This window comes from Hypomesus nipponensis, chromosome 18 (genome assembly GCF_054491055.1).
Source record: "Hypomesus nipponensis isolate SF chromosome 18, ASM5449105v1, whole genome shotgun sequence".
NCBI lineage: Eukaryota > Metazoa > Chordata > Actinopteri > Osmeriformes > Osmeridae > Hypomesus > Hypomesus nipponensis.
Genome location: NC_140378.1, coordinates 8,901,551 through 8,921,336, shown reverse-complemented (window position 1 = coordinate 8,921,336; position 19,786 = coordinate 8,901,551). Strand labels below are relative to the sequence as shown.

Here is a 19,786-nt window from a genome sequence, read left to right as displayed (position 1 = left end):
GGACACGTGCGTTGCTTAGACAGATCACTAACTGAAACTATAATATACATTTTATGTAGCCTATAGATTGATATTCAGATATTTTTCAGGAATTTCAAAAGGATGTGGTCCTATAGACGAACCAAAAATGTAACAATGAGTAGCACATATTCATCATTATTGGAAAAGTGGGATTCACAATACAATGAAAACAGAAACAGCGTTTTATTGCCATATGGTCTGTACTGCTTAACAAATTGTGCCCTCTTGTGATCAAAGGTGTTAGGTACATGGGCTGCTTTTGGGTAAGACTGAAAAATATGTTTTTTGTTAGTTGGTTATTCATAAATTAAATACACAGTGTGTTGAATCCATTTTTTATTAAAATCTCAGACATAGTCTTGAAATAAATTAACATTTGTATGGGGGTCAGATGGCTAAGCGGTTAGGGAGTCAGGCTATTAATCAGAAGGTTGTTGGTTCATTCCCGGCTGTGCCAAATGACGTTGTGTCCTTGGGCAAGGCACTTCACCATACTTGCCTCGGGGGAATGTCCCTGTAGGCCTACTTACTGTAAAACCCTGTTACTGTAAGTAACTGGTGTCTGCTAAATGACAAAATGTAAATGTGTGATTACATTTGAAATGATATGACTAGCAAGCATCCAATCAGATAAATTCGATTTGTTTGAGGTAATTTCAAATCCATGTTGTCACTAAATACCGTTACATTCCCCCCCAGTCTTTTAATTAAAACAGCAGTGTGGTAATTTGAGAACAAAGATGCAAGTTGCTCTCTGTACACACGTAATAGTTACATCATCTCAAATGCACAAGTCATTTTAGAAGCAAGCACATCAAGTACATCACAGGCTACTGTGTCAAATAACAATTTATAACTATTAGCTCTCAATTGCACAATCTTTCAATACAGTTGTCCACAATATAGTAAAATTATGGACAATTATCCAAATAAAAGTAGCTTCGTAATCAGGATGTAGTTTAAACATAAACTATGTTGGAAATCAGCAAGAGCATGACTGATCTGGAGTAACACAGCTGTTTTTAAGAAAATAAAACAATAACATTTTCTATTATCTCTTCTACATCTATCCTATTAGTTCCTCTAGAACACATAAGATTAATATTGCAGAGCAAAAAGACAAAGGCACATACAATTGATTTTATCTTAACATATTGTAATTATAATAGTCTACACTACAACAGTACTAGTTTTCAAGCAATATTTCGATAATATTACCTTGCAATAAGGCAGAACAAGCAATGTGTCAAGTTTTAAGAAAGTTTGGTCAACCTGTTTTGGTCACACTTTAAACAAAATACATATTATAAAGGCTTCTTATGAGAGGTATACCACATAACTTGGTAAATTCAACTTGTGAGTCCTTCATCACCTCAATACCTTGATTACTTAACGCCTCACATAACTATTATATACATTCGTAATTCACAAATGAGGTTGTTTAAATCCTTATTTAAATGTAAAACAAGTGCATACTATAAAGTCTACAAGTATATAAGTCACTGTTGGAGCAGGCAGGCAACATTCTACTTGTAAGTGAAGAAGCTGGATGATTTGGCCTGGGGAGCCATCAGCATACTGGCTTGATTCTTGTGAGTGATGTGAATCTACAGAAATTTTTTAAAAAAGTGTTACAATTGATCACTTCAGAAAGGCATGTGATATATGAACTATCAAATGAGTCGAGTGCAATTTGGAAAAGGTAAGGGCTCATTTTCTTTCTTAGCGCACTCACCGTGCAAGGGGGCTGCATCCAAGGCTCCCCATCAATCTGCATTGGTAGTGCTTTATTAGTCCTGAGAGAGTGTAAAGAAGCCTCATTATATAGTTACAAGTGCAATACCAGGGGAACTGGGACTGATGGAAAAGCAGAAAAGTGGTGCATGGTCAAAAGAGTTGATTTACATTTAAATGCCTCAGCTCATGAGACATACTATAAGACTTTAACATAACAATGAAACTGTCACCTTTAGTGCTGGACACGTTAGGATGTGTGACTGGGGCACTACACACCTCTCTTCAGCTCAGGGAGCTTGTTACCAGCTCAAAAGGGCGAGCATGTCAATTTATTCACGATTATCTGAGGAGGTTAGTTGTCTATACAAGTCTCAAATGCTCACCTAATGGTTATCTGGGATGTTTTTGCTAGTCTCACAGCACTCTTGAGTCCAGTGTATATTCGGCCCATCTCAATGGCTCCCTCTAGCCCCACAACCTCCATCCGCTTGTCACTGAGATCTGGCATAGAGGGGAGCACTGAGCATTAGACAAAATGTTTCTGTTTTTTTTCTATGGTTTCCATGTTTTCAACAAAAGCAATCACTATTTATGATCAGAAACCATAGCATGTTACAGCAAGTTATCTTCACCATACCTTGTGAGCTCACTTTCAGGGCATCGGGATCAACAATCACCTCAGGCAGCTCCTGGCTCATAAACTCCTTGCTCTCACTCTTTTTTGCCTCGCCCCACAGATTGGAGCCACCGTGCATGCTGGGAATGTTAAGGACAGCAACCCCTTCCATAGACAGTCCACTAAGGTTCAATTGAGTGCCACTGCACTGGGAAGCGAGCAACATCATGACAGGCAGAATATTAGGAGACATGATGAGGAAAACACAAAACTATAAGGTTAAGTGATACTGTTACAATGCAAGTTATTCTGATGATCAGAGTAGAGGTTTAGAGGCTGTACCTCTGTGTGCTGATAGAAGCACTGACCTCAATTGTGACACACTCGTTCAGTTTCTTGCAAGAGGCAGAGATCGTCTCTGAGGTGGCAAACTCAAAATACCACAGTTTGTTCTTCATTCTGGAACCATAAACAATTTAAACAATCTTAAAAAATTGGATTATGCAAGGCCATCTTGAAACAGGATAAAGTCACCCAAGATAACTGCACCTGCTGTTGAACTTCTGGGGGTGTTTCTCCCTCAGGGTGTGGAATCGGTGGGCAATGGAGGCATCCTGTGAATAGAGAGCACTATCTGTGAAGTTGATATTAAAGCAACCGGCTTAGCGTTAAAAGATGATGATCTAAATATGTGACATCTTTGTTGAATACTTACCACTCCAATGGAGAAATAATTGTTGATGATCTCATAAGGCACAGGGTCTCCTTTCTCCTGATCGTCCTCAGTGATCACCTGTATGCTCCAGCGATCCATGAGCACCAGGGAACTTCCTTCGATATCCTTCAAGATCCGACTCAGAACTGAACCATCATACCCTTCAGAGATGGTCACATACATACACATGAGCTCAAACCAACATCCAAAGCGGGTGCATTCAGATGCTGGGGACATCAGATAATCTCTACATCTGATAGAGAGGGCATCATGACTCTTACCTCCTCCCCATCGAAGGCAACGTGCCAGATCATTTCCTGTACCCAGGGGTAACACAGCCACAGGTGGACGCACATGAAGATTGGCTTTGTCTAATTCGACCAAAGAGGGATAGATTTCAGTACCATCTAACAACAGGAGGTAGTTGCTGTTTGCACATAGATTTGGACATGTGTGGCCCCACCTATGGCATCAAGGATCCAGCCGACAGTGCCATCCCCTCCACAAACCAATATCCTATAATCTGTGAGATTTCTGAAGAAGGATAGCCTGAAAATACAGATGAACACAGCTATAGCTATGCAGGACATAAAGGTAACTCAGTCCTGTGAACAGACAGCACTACTCCTCCTTGATCTGATAACATACCCTGGTCCAGGTCCACCATTTGACAGGTTGTATACCTGCCGTGGATTCAACAAATACTGAAATTTACGCAGGACCCTGAAATAACAAAAATCTGATTTAATAAATCCAGCACTTACCATTTCTTTGTAATGAAATCAAATAATTCTTCTTCTTAGTCACACCAAGCCTCACCTTTCTCCTTGCTTGCCTCCACTTTTGGGATTCACAAACACTAGAAGAGGGTGGGTGTCTGGAACAGGGTTGATCTGTTCACAAATATAAAATGTTACCCAGAGCTTTTTTGCCACAATTAAAAGCAGGCTACTTGATAAGTGACAGGGAACGGGCCTATCGGTGAAGGCCAGTACCTGGAGCACCTGCCCATCAGGAGTGGTGTTGTGGTCACTGTCCTCAGGTGACCCTGAGCAGTCATTTTTCAGGCTGTTTTGCCTCTCCTAAGGTGGTGAGCAAAGAGGTGGCAGAGTTAGTTGGCAGGAAGATACAGACATGAGATTATATTCTCCACTATGTTACTTTTTCCAAACAAAACTGGATGTATCACATCAGTGGAAATATTACAACCCATGAACATTTTATGCAAGAAAATAAAAATACTAAAGTTTCTTCTTATTCAATCTGGCATAGGCCTGTTTGGTGAGAACAGCCTTGGCAGGAATGAGTATGTTCAGATCTTTAGGGCAACATCATCCTTCTGGCCTACCTTTATAATGGGGTATATGGCCCAGGGTGGGAGGATGTGGTCTCTCAGTGGGCCACAGTTACATTCTGACGGCTCCTGAGATGCACATTCGTCATGGCGCTGGAAGGCAAAGATAATGCAACATAAGGGTTTGGGTCAGGGTTGGGAGTTTCCCCTAATAATGTAGAAGAAGGAGAATAGACTAATAACTAGAGAACCATAAATGATCAGGTCACAATGTCTATAAAAACACAAAGACTAAATACATATTTCTTTACCCCCTCCTTACTTACCATGGCATGGCACCAGACACAGTGCTTCCCCGTCAAGCTCTGATAGCTCTTGATCTTCTTCTGGCACTTGTCACACTTCCCAGAGTCACAATTCCCACTGACCCAGTCATGGGCTGGAACCTGTGACACCATGTCATTATATAGGACAGTGTACAGGACTGTATGACTTTGTCAATAAAAGTACTTTAAAGACTCAGGCTTACCCCTGTCTCTTTCTTCGATTTGACGTAGGTCCTGGTGCAAGGAGCAGGGTTTCTGTTGGCACAGCGTCCATGCACAGTGTATTTGCAGCCTGCACCAAATAAAACACAAGAAAACATTGTCTATTGAATAGCCATTTTTATATTATCTATTCTATAATGTACAGGTTAATTCAACTAGAATACTGCTAAATCGAAGTTGTCAGTGCATCAGCATGACAGAGGGAAAAGGAAAAATGAAGACAGTATCTCCCTCTGGTGGAGAGATCCAGCACTCACAGGTGCAGCAGAGACCCTGTTTCATCAGTCCTAGCAACATGCTCTGACACACATTGCAGTAGACAGGCTTGTTGAAATGCTTCATCCTCCATAGATGCTGCCCATCCTCCTGGGTCATCTGAGAAAGAAGTGTGGGGTAGAAGATGAGTGCGTGCTCTCGAATCTTTGTGATAGGTTCATAGTGTCTCATTTGAAAAGCAGGATGTCATGGATTTTTTTCGGAAGCGTTTTCTTACAATACCATTAGGCCCTGCCTGTGCAACCCTCATACATGACAGTGATAGATTGGCGTGTCCAATGGACTTCATAGTCCTTTCATCTCATCACCGCTGTGACTCGGACAGACAGCTCAGAACAGATCTGAGTCTTGAATAATAATATTGCTACCCTATTAATAACTCACCACACAAAATGAATGACACCATAAATACCATGTCACACTAATCCTATGTGTGCTACACAGGATTATAAGGTTACTCTGAATCTAATGTGGCAGATGCTCTTATCCAGATTACAGAAAAAATACTTTCACAAATACTGACTGAGTGACCCATGCTTTTAGTGAGTGTTCTAAACATGTAGCACAGAGATTCAAAATTACTGTGTGAGAGCCTGCACTTCTCTTTGGTGGCCGAAAATAGCATGGGGGGGAAGTCCCCACATTTTTTTGTAAAGGCTAGAAGGTTGCGAGAGATGCCGTTAGTGGTCAGCCACACAGTCAGTCAGCCTGCCAGCCAAACATACTTAGCGGATCATGACCCCATTAAGATTACATTATCTGCAATATTTAAATGGTACTTGCTCATGACTATGAACCAAACACCGATAGCAATGAGGTGATAGTAGTGGCCCCCCAGATGACTTATTTCACAAAGCCGTGGGCTTGTTGCAGTCTAAAGGTTACAGATTCTTTTCTAGGTGGGGTTTGAATACTGTAGCTGAGGTAACCATTATGGTAAAGTAAACATCGTAGTGAATCGGTCAGATGCACAGAGATTGTGTTTATGTGAGGGTTTATGCCATGAGGTGGTGTCCAATGCCTGCTACCCTGTGTCAGCAGAAACATCTAGAGCAGCAGAGAGAGTGAACAAGAGAGTGAGTAAGAGAGATCTTCATCTAAAGAATACGAGAGATGTGCAGAAGTTTTAACACATTACACATATCAAGTGTTTTAAAAACCACAGCTACACTTTATACAACAGAATGCTATAAATCTTTTTCTCCCAGTGATGTGACAGGAAAGTTGGGGAAACCCAGTGACACAATAAGGGGATGCAAAGATGGATGGACCAACCTTCAACCCTAGCAGTACCAGCAAAGGCACATTGTTCATCCCCCCTTCTACCCATTCCTCCAGAGACACTGTTCCACTGCTGTCGGCATCAATGGCCGTCATCATGTCCTTCAGCACCTGCACAAACAACAGTGTATATTTAGCACTCAATTCATTTACATTTCCCAGACTTCAACACTGGGGCTGAACATAAAATACCAGTTGTCGGTAAAACCCACACACACCCCCCTGCCTGTGGAGATGTGTACGCAGCAACTCCTTGTAGCATGGAGGAAAGATATGGTGATTCCCCTTTGGCAAAACACAGAAGGCAATGTGTGTCTCTTACCGGCCGCAGCTCGGACACATCCCAGCCAAGGTAATCCGCAGCATGCATCATCTGAGCAATGATGCGATCCACCTCCTGCATCAACAGACAACAAGAACAGACAGACAGAGTAAGCACTGAGGTGCCACTCCCATTTATCTTGTGTTGACAATAACTCTTTTAGTGCGGTTACTTACGGAGCTGTCAAGGACTCCATTGCCATCTCTGTCATACAGTTTGAAAGCAACTGAAAAGAAAGAGAAAAAATTGTGAATGAACAATCCATCATACAGAGGTGTGACAGAATACTGCAGTGTGTTACTGCAGCAGAGGGGAACCCAGTCAGGACTTACACTCCAGTTTGTCTCGAGGCTGGCCATCCTCCAAAAGAGAGAAGTAACACGAAACGTCCTTGAGAAAGACCTCTTCTACGAGAGAGGATGCTGGGATCAATATACATCCAGCATACACACATGTGATGTTGTGAGCTTTGATACTGTAGATATTTAAGTAGGAACATGGCTGTCTAAGAATAGTAAGGTTGGTCTAGGGACCACCAACTGACTAGTGCTGCCCTCCTGTGCTGGTTCAGAGTTCTGGAAAGAGCGGAAGAGGCGCTGGCAGAGGTCTGCAGGGAAGTCGTCGACCTCCAGGTAGGTTTTCAGAAATAGTCTGAAACCCTCCTCGTTGATGCACTGGAACAGATATGAGAGAGATCATATTGTCACTATCAGTCCTGGAAGGTCAGACACATGAGAGCCAGTGAGAGTAGTACTTAAATAATTTCTAAAATGTAAATAGATGGGGGGTTGAAATACTTATATAAGTTACCATAAGAATATTAAATAGGTTATTAAACATATGCAGTCCGACAGATAAGGAGCTCTATTGTGAATGAGTCCATTTGTATATTAGTACCACTGGTAATTATTTGCTTTAGGGTCTACAATCAACATTCCCTTGAGAATACTGAACCACAAACCCATTTCTGGCAGTAACAAAATTTCCTTGGTTGAAACACTGCAAAGCTGCCCTATAAATAAATAACGATAATGCAAGGCACAGTCAGACCTCAGGGCCCAAATGCCTGCCTGTGAGAAAAAGGATGCTCTGAAAGCCAGGCATTCATTATGTCTCTCTAAGCTGGTGCATTACTATGCGTGTGGTCACCCTGTTCATTTCCTGTTTCTGAAAGGCAGAATGATAGCTTTGTCAACAGTTTCAGTATTATACTGATGTCCTAGAGTAAACTGCTTTGTGTCATTATTTCATTACCTTTGCTATAGGTTTCCAAGAGTTCGTTCTCCATGGTTTCATTATGTAATTAGTTGGCAACCCCAACTGCTGATGTCCACATTATTTAAGGGGCCATTTTTAAAGCCACTTATTATTGGCCTACATTGCATGGGGGTAGCCAGCATATCCTTCAAAAGCACCTTGCTGCATGTGCAAAATCAAGAGGCAATTTCCATTTGCAACTTTAGCTGGCAGACTTATCTACTTCAAAAGACATTAGTCTTAAGAGTCTGATTCATCTACTTAATACATAGAAAATCCAAATTCATTCATTTTAGGAATCGCTTTACTTAAATGGGGTCCCCATAAGCATTCATAAAACTTTGCAAATCATTAGTGTGCCTTTTAGTGTGAGGAAATATAATTAATACGTACGTTTACAGTATAATTTAATGTTTGGCTTTAAAAATACAAAATAGATAATTGAAAATGTGTGATTAAGATGGTTTTGAATTCTGTAGTAAATCCCATTGAGGTATTACTCATAAAATGTGTAATCAATGCTTATAAAGACCCCACTCAAGTGAAGTGTTTATTTCATAGTGTTTAGTAATCCAATCTAGTGACGTAGCCTTCAGTCTCCAAACTCACTCTAAGAGAGGGTGAGAGCAGATGACTTACGTGGTCGATAGACCTGGCTATGATTTCCGCTCACCTCTCCGTGTCTGTGCTGTGCCAATCTGCCATCTGCATCAAATTCCCTTAGCACATCTTTAACCTTCAGTCTGCAGTCTAGGAGAAGAGTCACAAAGGTCACACACTCCCGACACACCTCACTCACGTGCCCACTCCAACCAAAACACAGCCAGACTCTATAGATTGAAAACTGCTGGTATATTTAACATTCACACACATGAAATGTGATGTTTTAGCGTCTCTTAGGAGTTAAAGCATGCACCATTTCATCAAGATAATGTGTATGCATGTATTCACAGTTTGTCTGAATCAAGGTCTATCAAGGTACACAGTGTGGGTGTTGCTACATTTGCAAATACTTGAGAGAGATAGTCACCTCTTCCAAGTACATAAGAGCATGTGTGTGTGGGTGGAAATGGAAGAGGTGAAGCGCTGAGGAAGCTGGCTGTCTGTACTCACAGTCGATGTACTGCTGAAGCTGGATGAAGTCGACTGGGTTCAGCTCCTTCACCTCTGGGTCTGTGGGGGCGGACATGGTGCCTGTGTCTGCACTAACTGCCTGTGCATGGGTGAGAAAGAGAGAGAGGGGGGCGGAGGAAGAGAGAGAAACAGAGAGAGAGCATACATCAGTCTGTAGTGTGAAATTGAGGGATAAAGCGTCATACTTGTGAGCAGAAGATAGCAAGATTAATCAGAAGTCTACAACGATACAAAATGGGACAGTAAAAATCACAACAGCGGTAAATCTAGTTAGGAACAGCTCTGAACATTTACATCTAGAAACAACATGGTTAACACTGGTCACATTCTAATTTGCAAATAGCCTAAACCTTAAAACCGTTCCCTCAAGACAAACAAGTCTCGGGGTTTGGGGCACATGCTATGAGCTTGGCTCTCTTACCATCTCAGTATTTAACAAAAACATTTTTGTAAGGATAAGCAACACAAACCAAACACACTTCCTGCAACATAATCTTACTCTCTGGAACTGTACATTATGTACTGCAGCAAGTAACAACTTTAAGCAACTCACACCTCTGACCATCATAATGTGAACTGTCCCATGCTATGTAAATTTGGCCCACATATAAACTTTATTGATATCAGGCCACAAGCACCCTAGATTTTATGTCTCTAGAGGTTCTTGTACCCAAAGCCCTTTTTCAAATATTTAGTGAATTAAATGATTGTAGGCTAGCCCAGATTTCTGATTTTTTTTTTGCCTGTAGGACAAAGTCATTAACATTAACCCCTTATTTCTAAAATAATACAGACTATCCTATTCACTGCAATCTTCATAAAATTCCAGCCTGGAAATCTATTTATTTAATTTAAATTTAAGTCCATTAAGCAATACCTTTTTACATAGCAGTGTTTAGGCTCTCTATATATATACATTTCCTTTCCCATTTAAATTAAATGTCTATAGATCTGAAATATGGACCCCAGTGTATTTTACAGTGGTGAGTGTCAGAGGAACAAGATATAGAAGACTGGTACAGAATACCTAAATGTCATAAACGAAAAAATAGACCACTCTTTCCATGTGAAGCAACCAACTCTCTTCTCCTTGTGCTAACAAAGGGTCACGCTGTCCCCACTTAATTCCCTCAAAAGGTTAGCAGCGTTGCCTAGCAGTTTTGTTTATGCAGCCAATCAGGTGGCAGCCAGCAGAATTGACAGCAAAGTGGCAATTGTGGAGGGTATAGAGAGGGGAATGAAGCGATGGCATACTTCAAAATAGAATCAGCGATCTATCCTCATAACGTAAGATGCATAAACTGGGTCCCTTGTCATCCTCCTTTTGAACATACCAGGTCCACAATTTCAATACCCTACAAATGGTATAAACTACATAAGGGATTATTCAATGACTTAAACATGTTCTTTAAAAGTTAACCTTCCCTGTCCTTTACAACAACATGCTGACATGAGCATGTATGTGCTCCCTCATAACAGAGGGAACACCATCACCACCATCATCATCCTTGTCACAATGATTTCAAGCCATCTGAGTAATCTGATTCTCCACTTCCTGATCAGATAATTATTTGCATACACAATGTTCACATGCAGAGTGGAAATCACTACCAGACAGAACAAGGACTGCTAAAAAGCAATGGAGGTCAAACAGAAATAGTCTGGTAGTACCCGTATGCTTTCCCTGGCCCTATAATACACACAACCATAGAGACACGGTTCTGATATATGACTGGCATAAAGTGATCCTGGTAAAAGAAGGGATGTAAAACAATACAACAGTCTTTGCCTTGGCAGGTTCAAAAAAATAATGAAGGATTTGGGTCTCTGCAGCCTCTCTCTCCAGTACAAGTGGCCAGCTGTCAGATTTCAAGCTTACCCTGCTCTGAAAATGTATTCCATATACAGAATTTAACCTCCTTTGTATGGGTAGAATACTACAACCTCTGAGTTACAGTTTTATATACAGTACATGTATATTATTGCACCGTCTCCCAAGTTATGTAAAATTCAACATATGTACAAGGAAAGTCTAACTGATCTTTATAAGACACTAGCATGATTGGGGATTACCTTTTTCCAAGGCTGTTGATATTTGTGCAAGCTGTCATTCACCCTTGCCTCGTGCTACAGAAATGTGCTGTTTTCTTAACACTTTTAAAAGCAAACCCCTAGACTTTCTCAAGTTGTGGTCGGAAAACAAGATGCGTTTTTCTAACAGTCCGCCTAAAGCAGCTTGGATAGATTACCTCTTTCACTAACAGACAATAGCGTTTTTTTATTTTCACTGACATGTGCTGAGATTACTGCACATCAAGTTAGTAAGGGTGGGGGTATGTTTTGTTGCTATGGAAAGTGTTTCCTTTTTTCGTCAGAGGATTGCCATGGGCGTTGACAAGAGTGGAGGCAGAAGGCAGAGATGTATGAGGGGAGCCCAGCTAGCTGCTGTGAGGTTTCCCTTCTTGCACCACCCACCTCCCACACTGCTTTGCTTGGTTGGCCTTCAAAATAGAGACCACAGTCTAAGTTGAATTCCAAATTCAGATGCTACTGTGACTCATCTCATGAACGAGAATACCCGTCTCTATAAATGGACTGCTTGCTCAAAGGAGTAACCTGCAAGAGTACAACTTTCTAAAAACATCTAAATCGCTTGCTTTTAACTAATCTGGCTCTCCTTGCTGTGTATCTCTTTCCTGTATCTTTTATAAGGGGTAATGAAGGCTAGCCTTTATCACAGAATACAATTGTCCAAGGTATTACACTAAAACCTCCTGAAGTGAGTCAAAATGTATAATGTCAGACATAATTCAAATGTGTAAAACATCCCACCTCTACATGAAGCACTTACTTCTGGAAACGGTAAGGGAGGCTCGCTTTCTCGTTTGCTTGGCAAAAAAAATGGCAACAGCCTATGAAATCCTCCTGATACGAATGTAGAACTTATGCAACAGTCAGCTAAGGTTTTCTGCGCAACACTAGTAGATTGACTGCAAAAACAGACTCGTCTGGACTTGTGAGGGTGCACCCTTTCACCAAGCAGCCTCATTACTTTCACAGTGTGAGCCCTGGCAATGACACATGTTAAGGGGACTAATATAAGGCACAGCACGTCTTCTGCAGAACAAAACCAGGGAACAGAACAAGTTATACATTCTGCACTATTAGATGACCCATTTAAAAGTAATATAGCATAATTAGGAAGATCATCCACACAACTTACCAAAGGTCCTCATTACTGTTCATTCACAAGCAACTTTATCACAGAGAAAGATCCCCGATCGAGCAAAGTCATAGAAGCTCAAAATATTTGAACATGGAATAAGTGCTATAAATTCAACCTTGTTTACAGGGCCTGTCCTGCTATACACAGAGTACAGAGTAACAATAGATCAGTTGGCCTCACTACCACACACTATTGATTCCCTTGTTTGACTTCTGCAGCTATACTGACAGAGGGAAGACCACCACCCAGCTTGACCTGATTCCAGTGGAATAAAGATAGACAGTTTGTTTATTAACCTACAGATTGTCCAGGAATGCATTGCCACCTGTTTATGGGATTACACATGTGGCTTTGTATCTCAGGTTCAGTAGTCAGTTTCACATTGACCCGAGAATGGGACAGTCTTTCCTGTGTCTTTACACTACAAACAAAAAGGCTGCACGTTACTCTTGGGGCTCCATGCATAAACGAAAGTAGACAATCAAAATAAAGTAAACAATATCCATCTGAGGTTTAGAAGTAACAAAATATCACTGCTCTCTAAAATGAGAAACACGCAACCACATGGTTATATTAGTACCATGGGTTAGGGTTAGCCACTGCACTGAACTGCACAGACCCAGCGGTCCTTGATGTGTTCAAGCCATATTGGAGGTTCTGAGTCGACACATTCCAAGTGAGATATAGTCACAAGGCACCCCGTGAAATGCAAGGGTAACTAAGCAGCTCATAGGAACAACTTAAGGACATGAACTGAGCTTTGTGTTGGAAAGCTGTTTTCCTTGCAATTTAAAAACGTCCACAGCATTTACGAGATGCAATAGCCTACATTTCCCTAAAGAACGACTGTATTGAGAATCACATCATAGTTGCATTGAGCGTAGTTAAATAAGTAAAGTACTGTACATCAATGTGTCAACTCATAATTGCACGACTAAATAATTCATTCTCGAAATGTCCGACTGACTCAATGATACCTAAATAGGCTAGTTCATGCAGTACATTAAAAATAATTTAAATTCAAATAAAGGCAATTTTATCTAGAGGCAAAACTGGACGAACCGAGGTTCCATTTAATAAAAAATCGAAATTGTATTTGGCTAATTCAAAAGCCGCATAATATGTCGGCTTTTACAAAGTTGTGAACGGACAATCCCACGATTCCATTGAACTTCATCGTTCAGCATATTGACTTTCTGACAGGGCTTTATTTAGTAGGCAATACCATACCTTCTATTTAGCGACGACAGTTGTCCGCAGTCCTTTAAAACTGTTGAGCTGTTGCTGAAAAGCCTTATATTCCCTTGATGGCAGGGTGGTTAAATACACGTTTTTAAAATGTTGCTTGTTGAAGGCGGCGAAGCAAGCTATGTGGCCGCAAAAAATGTTTCAACTGTTTAGAGGGAAGGAAAGATTGACTGGCTCCCACGCCCGACTCTGCACTATCCCTCTAGTCTATAGTGCAATAAAGCACCGCCTCGAACTGTCATCTCTGCACGCACTTTGACCGACGTTTAGATGAGCGTAGGACTTGCCCGTTAAACTAATTAACATATATTTCACCAATGAATATTATCAACTACAGTTATATCCAATTTTATTTAATTGTATCGTCATGAACATATGTATGCATTTGTAGTGATATTCGATATTCTGAGTTTATCGCTCGCTTGTCTGCATTAATTGTGCCAGGCTATATCATTGAGGAAGAAGATTCAACACCCTATTTCTAACTTTTTAAATATATGTTTTTTGTTAATGTTTGCTTTTCATGCCCGGTAAAGGATGGATCCTCATGTCTGGCAACTAATTTAGCATGCAGAATGTAGCACATAACAATAACAGACTATTTGGCAGGGAGCGTTTCACATTCCATTCACAATAGGAAGGATTTAAAAAGTGAGTCCTCAACAGAGGGCATGAGCTGGCAAGAGCAAGCACCAGACAACAGCACATGGGAGTTTCTCTCTCATAAGAGATGTGAGAGAGAAAGAGTGAGCACATCAGCTGTTTTCCTTATTATGCACTTACCGCCATAAATCATTATAACCACCCTGGTGACAGGATGTGGTGGAGTTACAGTTATGGGGGATTTCTGGACTGGTACAGAGCGGTTACACTTCCCAACCCTAAGTCCTTTAAAGTTCATAAACAATGTATAAGCAAGAATACCATATCATATGGAATGGGCCATATTAAGCCTGATGGGAAATTCACAAACATTAACATAAAATGTACCTTCATGCCCAATGCCAAAAAAAAAAAAAAATAGAGTGACATTTCATTTCAAGAAGTTTGTTATTTATTACTTTTTTTGTACCCCACTGCACAAAAGAAAGAGACAAACAAAATAAATTTGACTGAAAACAAAACCATTTGAGACTGAAAACGTATACAATGCATACAAAGATTTACAATCCAAATATATCTCTATTTCCAATGTTCAATTTTAGCAACAATGTTTCTGTATGTCAACAATCGAGTTATGCATAGGCCTAATGGTGGAGCACATCTTCCATCCTTCTCTCAATAAGCCAATGTGTAGAGATCTTTGTGGAAGACAACATTTTTCACATGCATCTCAGCATATCAGTCAGGCTCTAATTAACTCATTGGTATCGCCCTGCATGTTTATTAGTTAGAGCCAGTCTCTCATACATTGTTCCTTTAAAGGCATTCAAAGCTCTCAGACACAAATATTTGGTAATGAAACATGTCAGAATTTCATTTGTCATCAAATAACATGGCAAGAATCTTTGTGCATCTAATCACGTCAACCATTATTTGTTAAATGACACATTTTAATTGAAAATATTCAACTTCAATTTGAACAGTTTAATTGGACCCAACTTCATGTTTACTATATACAACTGAAGATAAAGAAAACTTGTAAGCAAAACCAGTAACAATCTTTCTCAATTAATTCAATTGCCATCTATTTAAATCTAGAAGCATCTTCAAGCAAGGTGTCACATTAAAAATAAATAAAATGGCACACAAAGGCAATATAAATGATAATCACTGTCTCAACATGTAACCTTTTTTTACAAGAAACAATTTACTGCAGCAAAAAATACCACTCTCCAGACTCTTGGCCATAACCAAGTCAATATATTTACAGTCTGAATAGCAACATAATATTTATATTCAATATAGTATTTGTTTTTACAAGAGTTTACACAATAGAGGACACCAAACATGGAGACCAAGAATCAGCCTACAACAGCAAATGGAATGTAAATAAGATTACATTTTTACTTATGTTATCATGACAGTTCAGGTTCTTTCTTGTAAATGTCCCATTAAGGCAAAAATGTCAAGCTCTTCTGATCTCTTTTTAGGGTTCTTTTATGCGCCTTCATTTGTAGAGAGACAAGAATTTGCATGTTAGCTGTCACTGTAAAATAGTTAGAGAAACATTCTATTTTTTTTTTAAGGTGTCACTTCATTGTCCCTGAAAAAAAGCATTCATAGTCCTTTGTCAAGGTGGACCCTCCTAATAACAGTTACAAGATTTCCTCTACTCCATGGGCAAAGATCATGACCAGACCAGGCTCCAGAATCATGTCCTCTCCCATGTGTTGGTTCTCACAGGCCATCACCACCACCGCCTGCTTCCCTGGTATACGCTTGGCCACGTAGTTCTCGTAGTAGCGTCGGTTCATCTGTCGCGTCTCCAGTGTGGCCAGGCCCTGCGGCCAGTTGCGCTCGTGGGCATTCTCAATTAGGTCGTTGACAATGGACAAAGGACAGCCACTGTCGATGAGGGATCGTTTGATGACTGCCTGTAGAACAGCATCCGGGGTGGAGATCATCCCACCCCAGCGTGTCACTCTCGCAGGCTGCATTGAGTTCACCCACCTGTCGGCAAGATGGACAACAATATTACTTAGTATACTAATAACTTCCTAAATCATTCTTTACAATAACCCCAAAACTTTAAATCTGCTCAAGTCTGAGACAAAGGGAGAAGAGGGAGGGATGGAGACTCACTCAAGAATCTCATTGTACTCTATGCTCTCCTCCAAGTTTTGCAGATTGGGGTTTGCACTGCGGATCGCTCGCATGTAAGCTTTCAGCAGCTGGATGTCACGCTTCTGAAAGAATAAAACACAAACATCAGATCCCTGACCCTTGGAAGAACAGAAGCTACTGTGCATGTAAGTCATCTCAGTGAGGGATTTATTTTGCATAAGTAATCATTGATTAAGCTGGAGGAGTGTTGCTAGAAAGATACAAGTGTATGACTACTCATCTGCTCCATAAGATATTATATATAATGTATATATTATACATTATATATCTGTATGTTTGCTTGCTTATGTCTCTTTCCTTTTTAACTCTAAAAGTGATCTAAAAGACCAGTTAGTATTTTCAGATTTGAGACATGTACATACAAACATGTATTAGGCTTCCCTTGTCTTTTATGTGCCCACTGCCCCTTTCATATTCAATGAATTTAGGAGTCAGATGGTTGAGCGGTTAGGAAATCGGGCTATTAATCAGAAGGTTGTCGGTTTCGATTCCAGAAGGCCCTTGGGAAAGGCACTTCACCCTACTTGCCTCGGGGGGAATGTCCCTGTACTTATTGTAAGTCGCTCTGGATAAGAGCGTCTGCTAAATGACTAAATGTAACTGTAGACAGCATCATTTAGGACAGACATTCAAGGTGGCATTACAACTGAAGGTGAGAGACATCTAGTAGCACATAAGAAGCCATAAGAAGATGGGATCTCAATTCCTCTACAGAAAGACAATATTAAGGGTTTCAGGGAATTTGACATGCTATTGAAATTAATAACATTATTCAAGCTATATATTATCAGTGTCAGTTGAATCAGTTGTTCTCATGTTCTTACTTGTTCCCCTAGCTGGTGCTTGTGCTCAGCAGCAGTCTTCTCCAGTTCAGAGATCTTGGTATGCTGCTGCTGCACCACGCTACGCAAGTGCTTGATGCAATTGTGGTTTGGCATCTCGTCTTTCGGCATCTCAAGTCTGCGTGGGAAATGATGCTTTTTGGAATGAATGATTTATGTAACAGTACTCCACGACAAGACAACTCTTTTTAGGTATTTTTGAGGTGTGTGGTGATCCTCTGCTATGACTGTCTCATGGCATCCATGCCAGACATGTGTTTAAGCAACTCACCCACAGCCTTCCTCACAGTTGACAGGCCTTTTGGGATTGTGCTCACAGTCCTTCAGGTGGGACTGCAGCTGATCGAGCCGCAGTGTGGCTGTACAGCCGAACCCTGCGTTGTCACACCCCATCTGGAGCTTGGACAGCATGTTGCGCATGATGCGAGGAACTGGTCGGAGGTGAGCGAGTGTCACCACAGTGCGATCCACAGGGCAGATCTGCTGCTGGGCAAACCACTGAGTGATACAGGCATTGCAGAAGGCATGCTCACAGTGAGGGGCCTATAGATCCAATTAAAATGAGAGAAACAGAAAAGGTTATACATACTGTACAAGGAAAATGTAACTACAATACATTAACTAGAAAGTAGATTGGTGTAATGAGGGCACTAACCTGCACTGGCTCCTCAAGAACTCCACTACAGATGGGACACAGCAGGTCTTCATCCACCTCCCCTTGAAACCTGGTGATGTCGTACCCCATGGCACATTACTGAAACCTCCTATCCCTGTAGAACAATATGGCCTGTTGAGTGACAAAATACCTTTTCTGAATCCCTACATTGTGGGATATTATTGAAGTACTAAATCCAGAGACAGAAAGTTTTCATCTATAGTTAAATCATCAAAGTAAATACAAAGGTTGCAGGCCAGTTACCTCACAAAAATGTTGCTTTCATCTTTGCTCTTGAGCTGTCTCCTTGGAACATAACATGCATTGTTTCTTGATATAGATGAGAAACTGGTTAGGGAAATAGAAAAACATCAGCATCAACACAACAGCATCTGTCCATCAATAAGAAATGAATCCAGGGAGGGGTTTTGTCAAATACACTTATGGTAGGATAGCCAAAAATGCATTAGCCCACTATCACTTTCACTAATCTGAATCCATTAGCATTGTGAGTGGCCGAAATAATAAACCTAAAAACCAAATAATGATTGTGATTGCATTATGTGGGGGAGTACCCTAAGGCCTAATTACAATCATCCAAAGAGAAAAGGCCTCCATTTACTGTAACAGTTAACCATCTTCTGCATGAGTGGGAGGCAGGAAGCAATGCTGATTGATCCGTTATCATTTTAATCCTAAAGCAAATCCAAAATCTAAAAGTGGAAATCTGTAGACACAGAAACTGGCTAGATCAGATTACTCCAAAATGAGGTATATAAATTACTCATGTCACATTTCCAATCACAGAATAAGGTTCTCACAGACCTATGCCTTCTTTTGGCAGCACACTTACCTGTAACACTGCTTGAACACGTATTGAACAGTCATTAGTGCAATATAGTATATACTATAGTATATACATACAGTCTTAAGATATTATATTCGTCTTGGGCATTGTCTAATTTAAAGTATGGCAAGCTGTCTAGATTCCACAAGGAAGATTGATTGTTGTCCCTTTGGAATGGTGAGCTAATTTAGCTAGTTAAATGTGTAAAAGATGTAAGGTTTGATTGTTATTTAACATAGCTTGCTACATAAACAATATACGGTGTCGAATTGAAAAGCACAAATATTTCAGATTTACGTACTAGTGAACATATATGGAACTGAAAGTCTACTGTAATTAGCTACAACCATGAACTGAGCCAGCCTGTCGAGGAGTAACACATTAGACTTAGCTAGCCTATATGGATGTGTAATTTACACACGCCTATTACCCCTCGTCTGAGATACTGGATATTCAAAACGTAACGTAATTATTTTAAATGTAGCTGGCATCAAAGAAAACGATTAAGCGAACGCGTCTCTGGCTAAGAAGCTACGCTGTGCTGGCTAACTACATTAACAACTACCGGGTATAGCTAGCTGACTAGCTAACATTAGCAGCTAATAGCTAGCTAGCTAACGCTTGTCACATCTTCTAAATGCAGTACTGTACAAACCAATATGAACACTTACTTAATTGTGTTGCCCTATTGTTCCGATTACTGAATTGGACTGTGGCACTCTGGCTAGCTATAGTTAAACATTCCTGACCTTATGGCTAACATTCATTTAAACCAAGCTAGGCTAGCTAGCCAGATAGCTAGCCACGTCCCTTGCCTGGAAGCAAGCAACATGACATCTATGTGCTGGTTGCTACCCCACGCAAACAAGGTAATGTCGACGTAAGCATGTCAGCTCTCGTATGACTGACTATGACTGGCAGGCCGGTACATTGTGGCTTGGCAAAGAGTACCGATTAACTCCAATACTAAAATAATGTAT

General features: G+C 40.6%; 2 protein-coding genes across 4 annotated transcripts; both read right to left on the bottom strand.

Moving 5' to 3' along the window:
- Positions 1-344: 344 nt before the first annotated feature.
- dgkaa (diacylglycerol kinase, alpha a) lies at positions 345-13,874 on the bottom strand. 2 transcript variants are annotated; one of them, XM_084680232.1, is made up of 24 exons: positions 13,658-13,874; positions 9,181-9,280; positions 8,741-8,817; positions 7,355-7,484; positions 7,143-7,217; positions 6,987-7,036; positions 6,811-6,885; positions 6,483-6,599; positions 5,189-5,306; positions 4,913-5,001; positions 4,710-4,829; positions 4,438-4,536; positions 4,085-4,171; positions 3,909-3,982; positions 3,738-3,812; positions 3,553-3,638; positions 3,371-3,460; positions 3,090-3,250; positions 2,924-2,988; positions 2,743-2,833; positions 2,396-2,582; positions 2,142-2,259; positions 1,757-1,817; positions 345-1,628 (listed from the first exon to the last, which is right to left on the bottom strand). In XM_084680232.1, exons 2-24 carry the CDS (start codon positions 9,254-9,256, stop codon positions 1,548-1,550), a joined length of 2,202 nt encoding a protein of 733 aa, XP_084536358.1. In that variant the 5' UTR covers positions 9,257-9,280; positions 13,658-13,874; the 3' UTR covers positions 345-1,547. The 2 variants fall into 2 exon arrangements, with proteins under 2 accessions (XP_084536358.1, XP_084536359.1); XM_084680233.1 differs by lacking the exons at positions 345-1,628; positions 1,757-1,817; positions 2,142-2,259 and having other exon boundaries at positions 2,427-2,577.
- Positions 13,875-14,706: 832 nt separating this feature from the next.
- On the bottom strand, positions 14,707-19,667 carry rnf41 (ring finger protein 41). 2 transcript variants are annotated; one of them, XM_084680325.1, is made up of 7 exons: positions 19,478-19,667; positions 18,224-18,307; positions 17,960-18,091; positions 17,576-17,847; positions 17,287-17,422; positions 16,421-16,524; positions 14,707-16,288 (listed from the first exon to the last, which is right to left on the bottom strand). In XM_084680325.1, exons 3-7 carry the CDS (start codon positions 18,047-18,049, stop codon positions 15,934-15,936), a joined length of 957 nt encoding a protein of 318 aa, XP_084536451.1. In that variant the 5' UTR covers positions 18,050-18,091; positions 18,224-18,307; positions 19,478-19,667; the 3' UTR covers positions 14,707-15,933. The 2 variants fall into 2 exon arrangements, with proteins under 2 accessions (XP_084536451.1, XP_084536450.1); XM_084680324.1 differs by having other exon boundaries at positions 17,960-18,074; positions 19,478-19,665.
- Positions 19,668-19,786: the final 119 nt, after the last annotated feature.

What these genes read in the sequence shown, in the direction of transcription:
- dgkaa (XM_084680232.1), bottom strand. Translation starts at nt 9,256, where the DNA reads ATGTCCGCCCCCACAGACCCAGAGGTGAAGGAGCTGAACCCAGTCGAC. An exon ending in GCCTCGAGACAAACTGGAGT is followed by an intron (nt 7,037 to 7,142) that starts GTAAGTCCTGAC and finishes CTTTCTTTTCAG; the next exon opens with TTGCTTTCAAACTGTATGAC. An exon ending in CTGGATCCTTGATGCCATAG is followed by an intron (nt 3,461 to 3,552) that starts GTGGGGCCACAC and finishes TGGTCGAATTAG; the next exon opens with ACAAAGCCAATCTTCATGTG.
- rnf41 (XM_084680325.1), bottom strand. Translation starts at nt 18,049, where the DNA reads ATGGGGTACGACATCACCAGGTTTCAAGGGGAGGTGGATGAAGACCTG. An exon ending in AACTGTGAGGAAGGCTGTGG is followed by an intron (nt 17,423 to 17,575) that starts GTGAGTTGCTTA and finishes TTTCCCACGCAG; the next exon opens with ACTTGAGATGCCGAAAGACG. An exon ending in GAGTACAATGAGATTCTTGA is followed by an intron (nt 16,289 to 16,420) that starts GTGAGTCTCCAT and finishes TCTTGCCGACAG; the next exon opens with GTGGGTGAACTCAATGCAGC.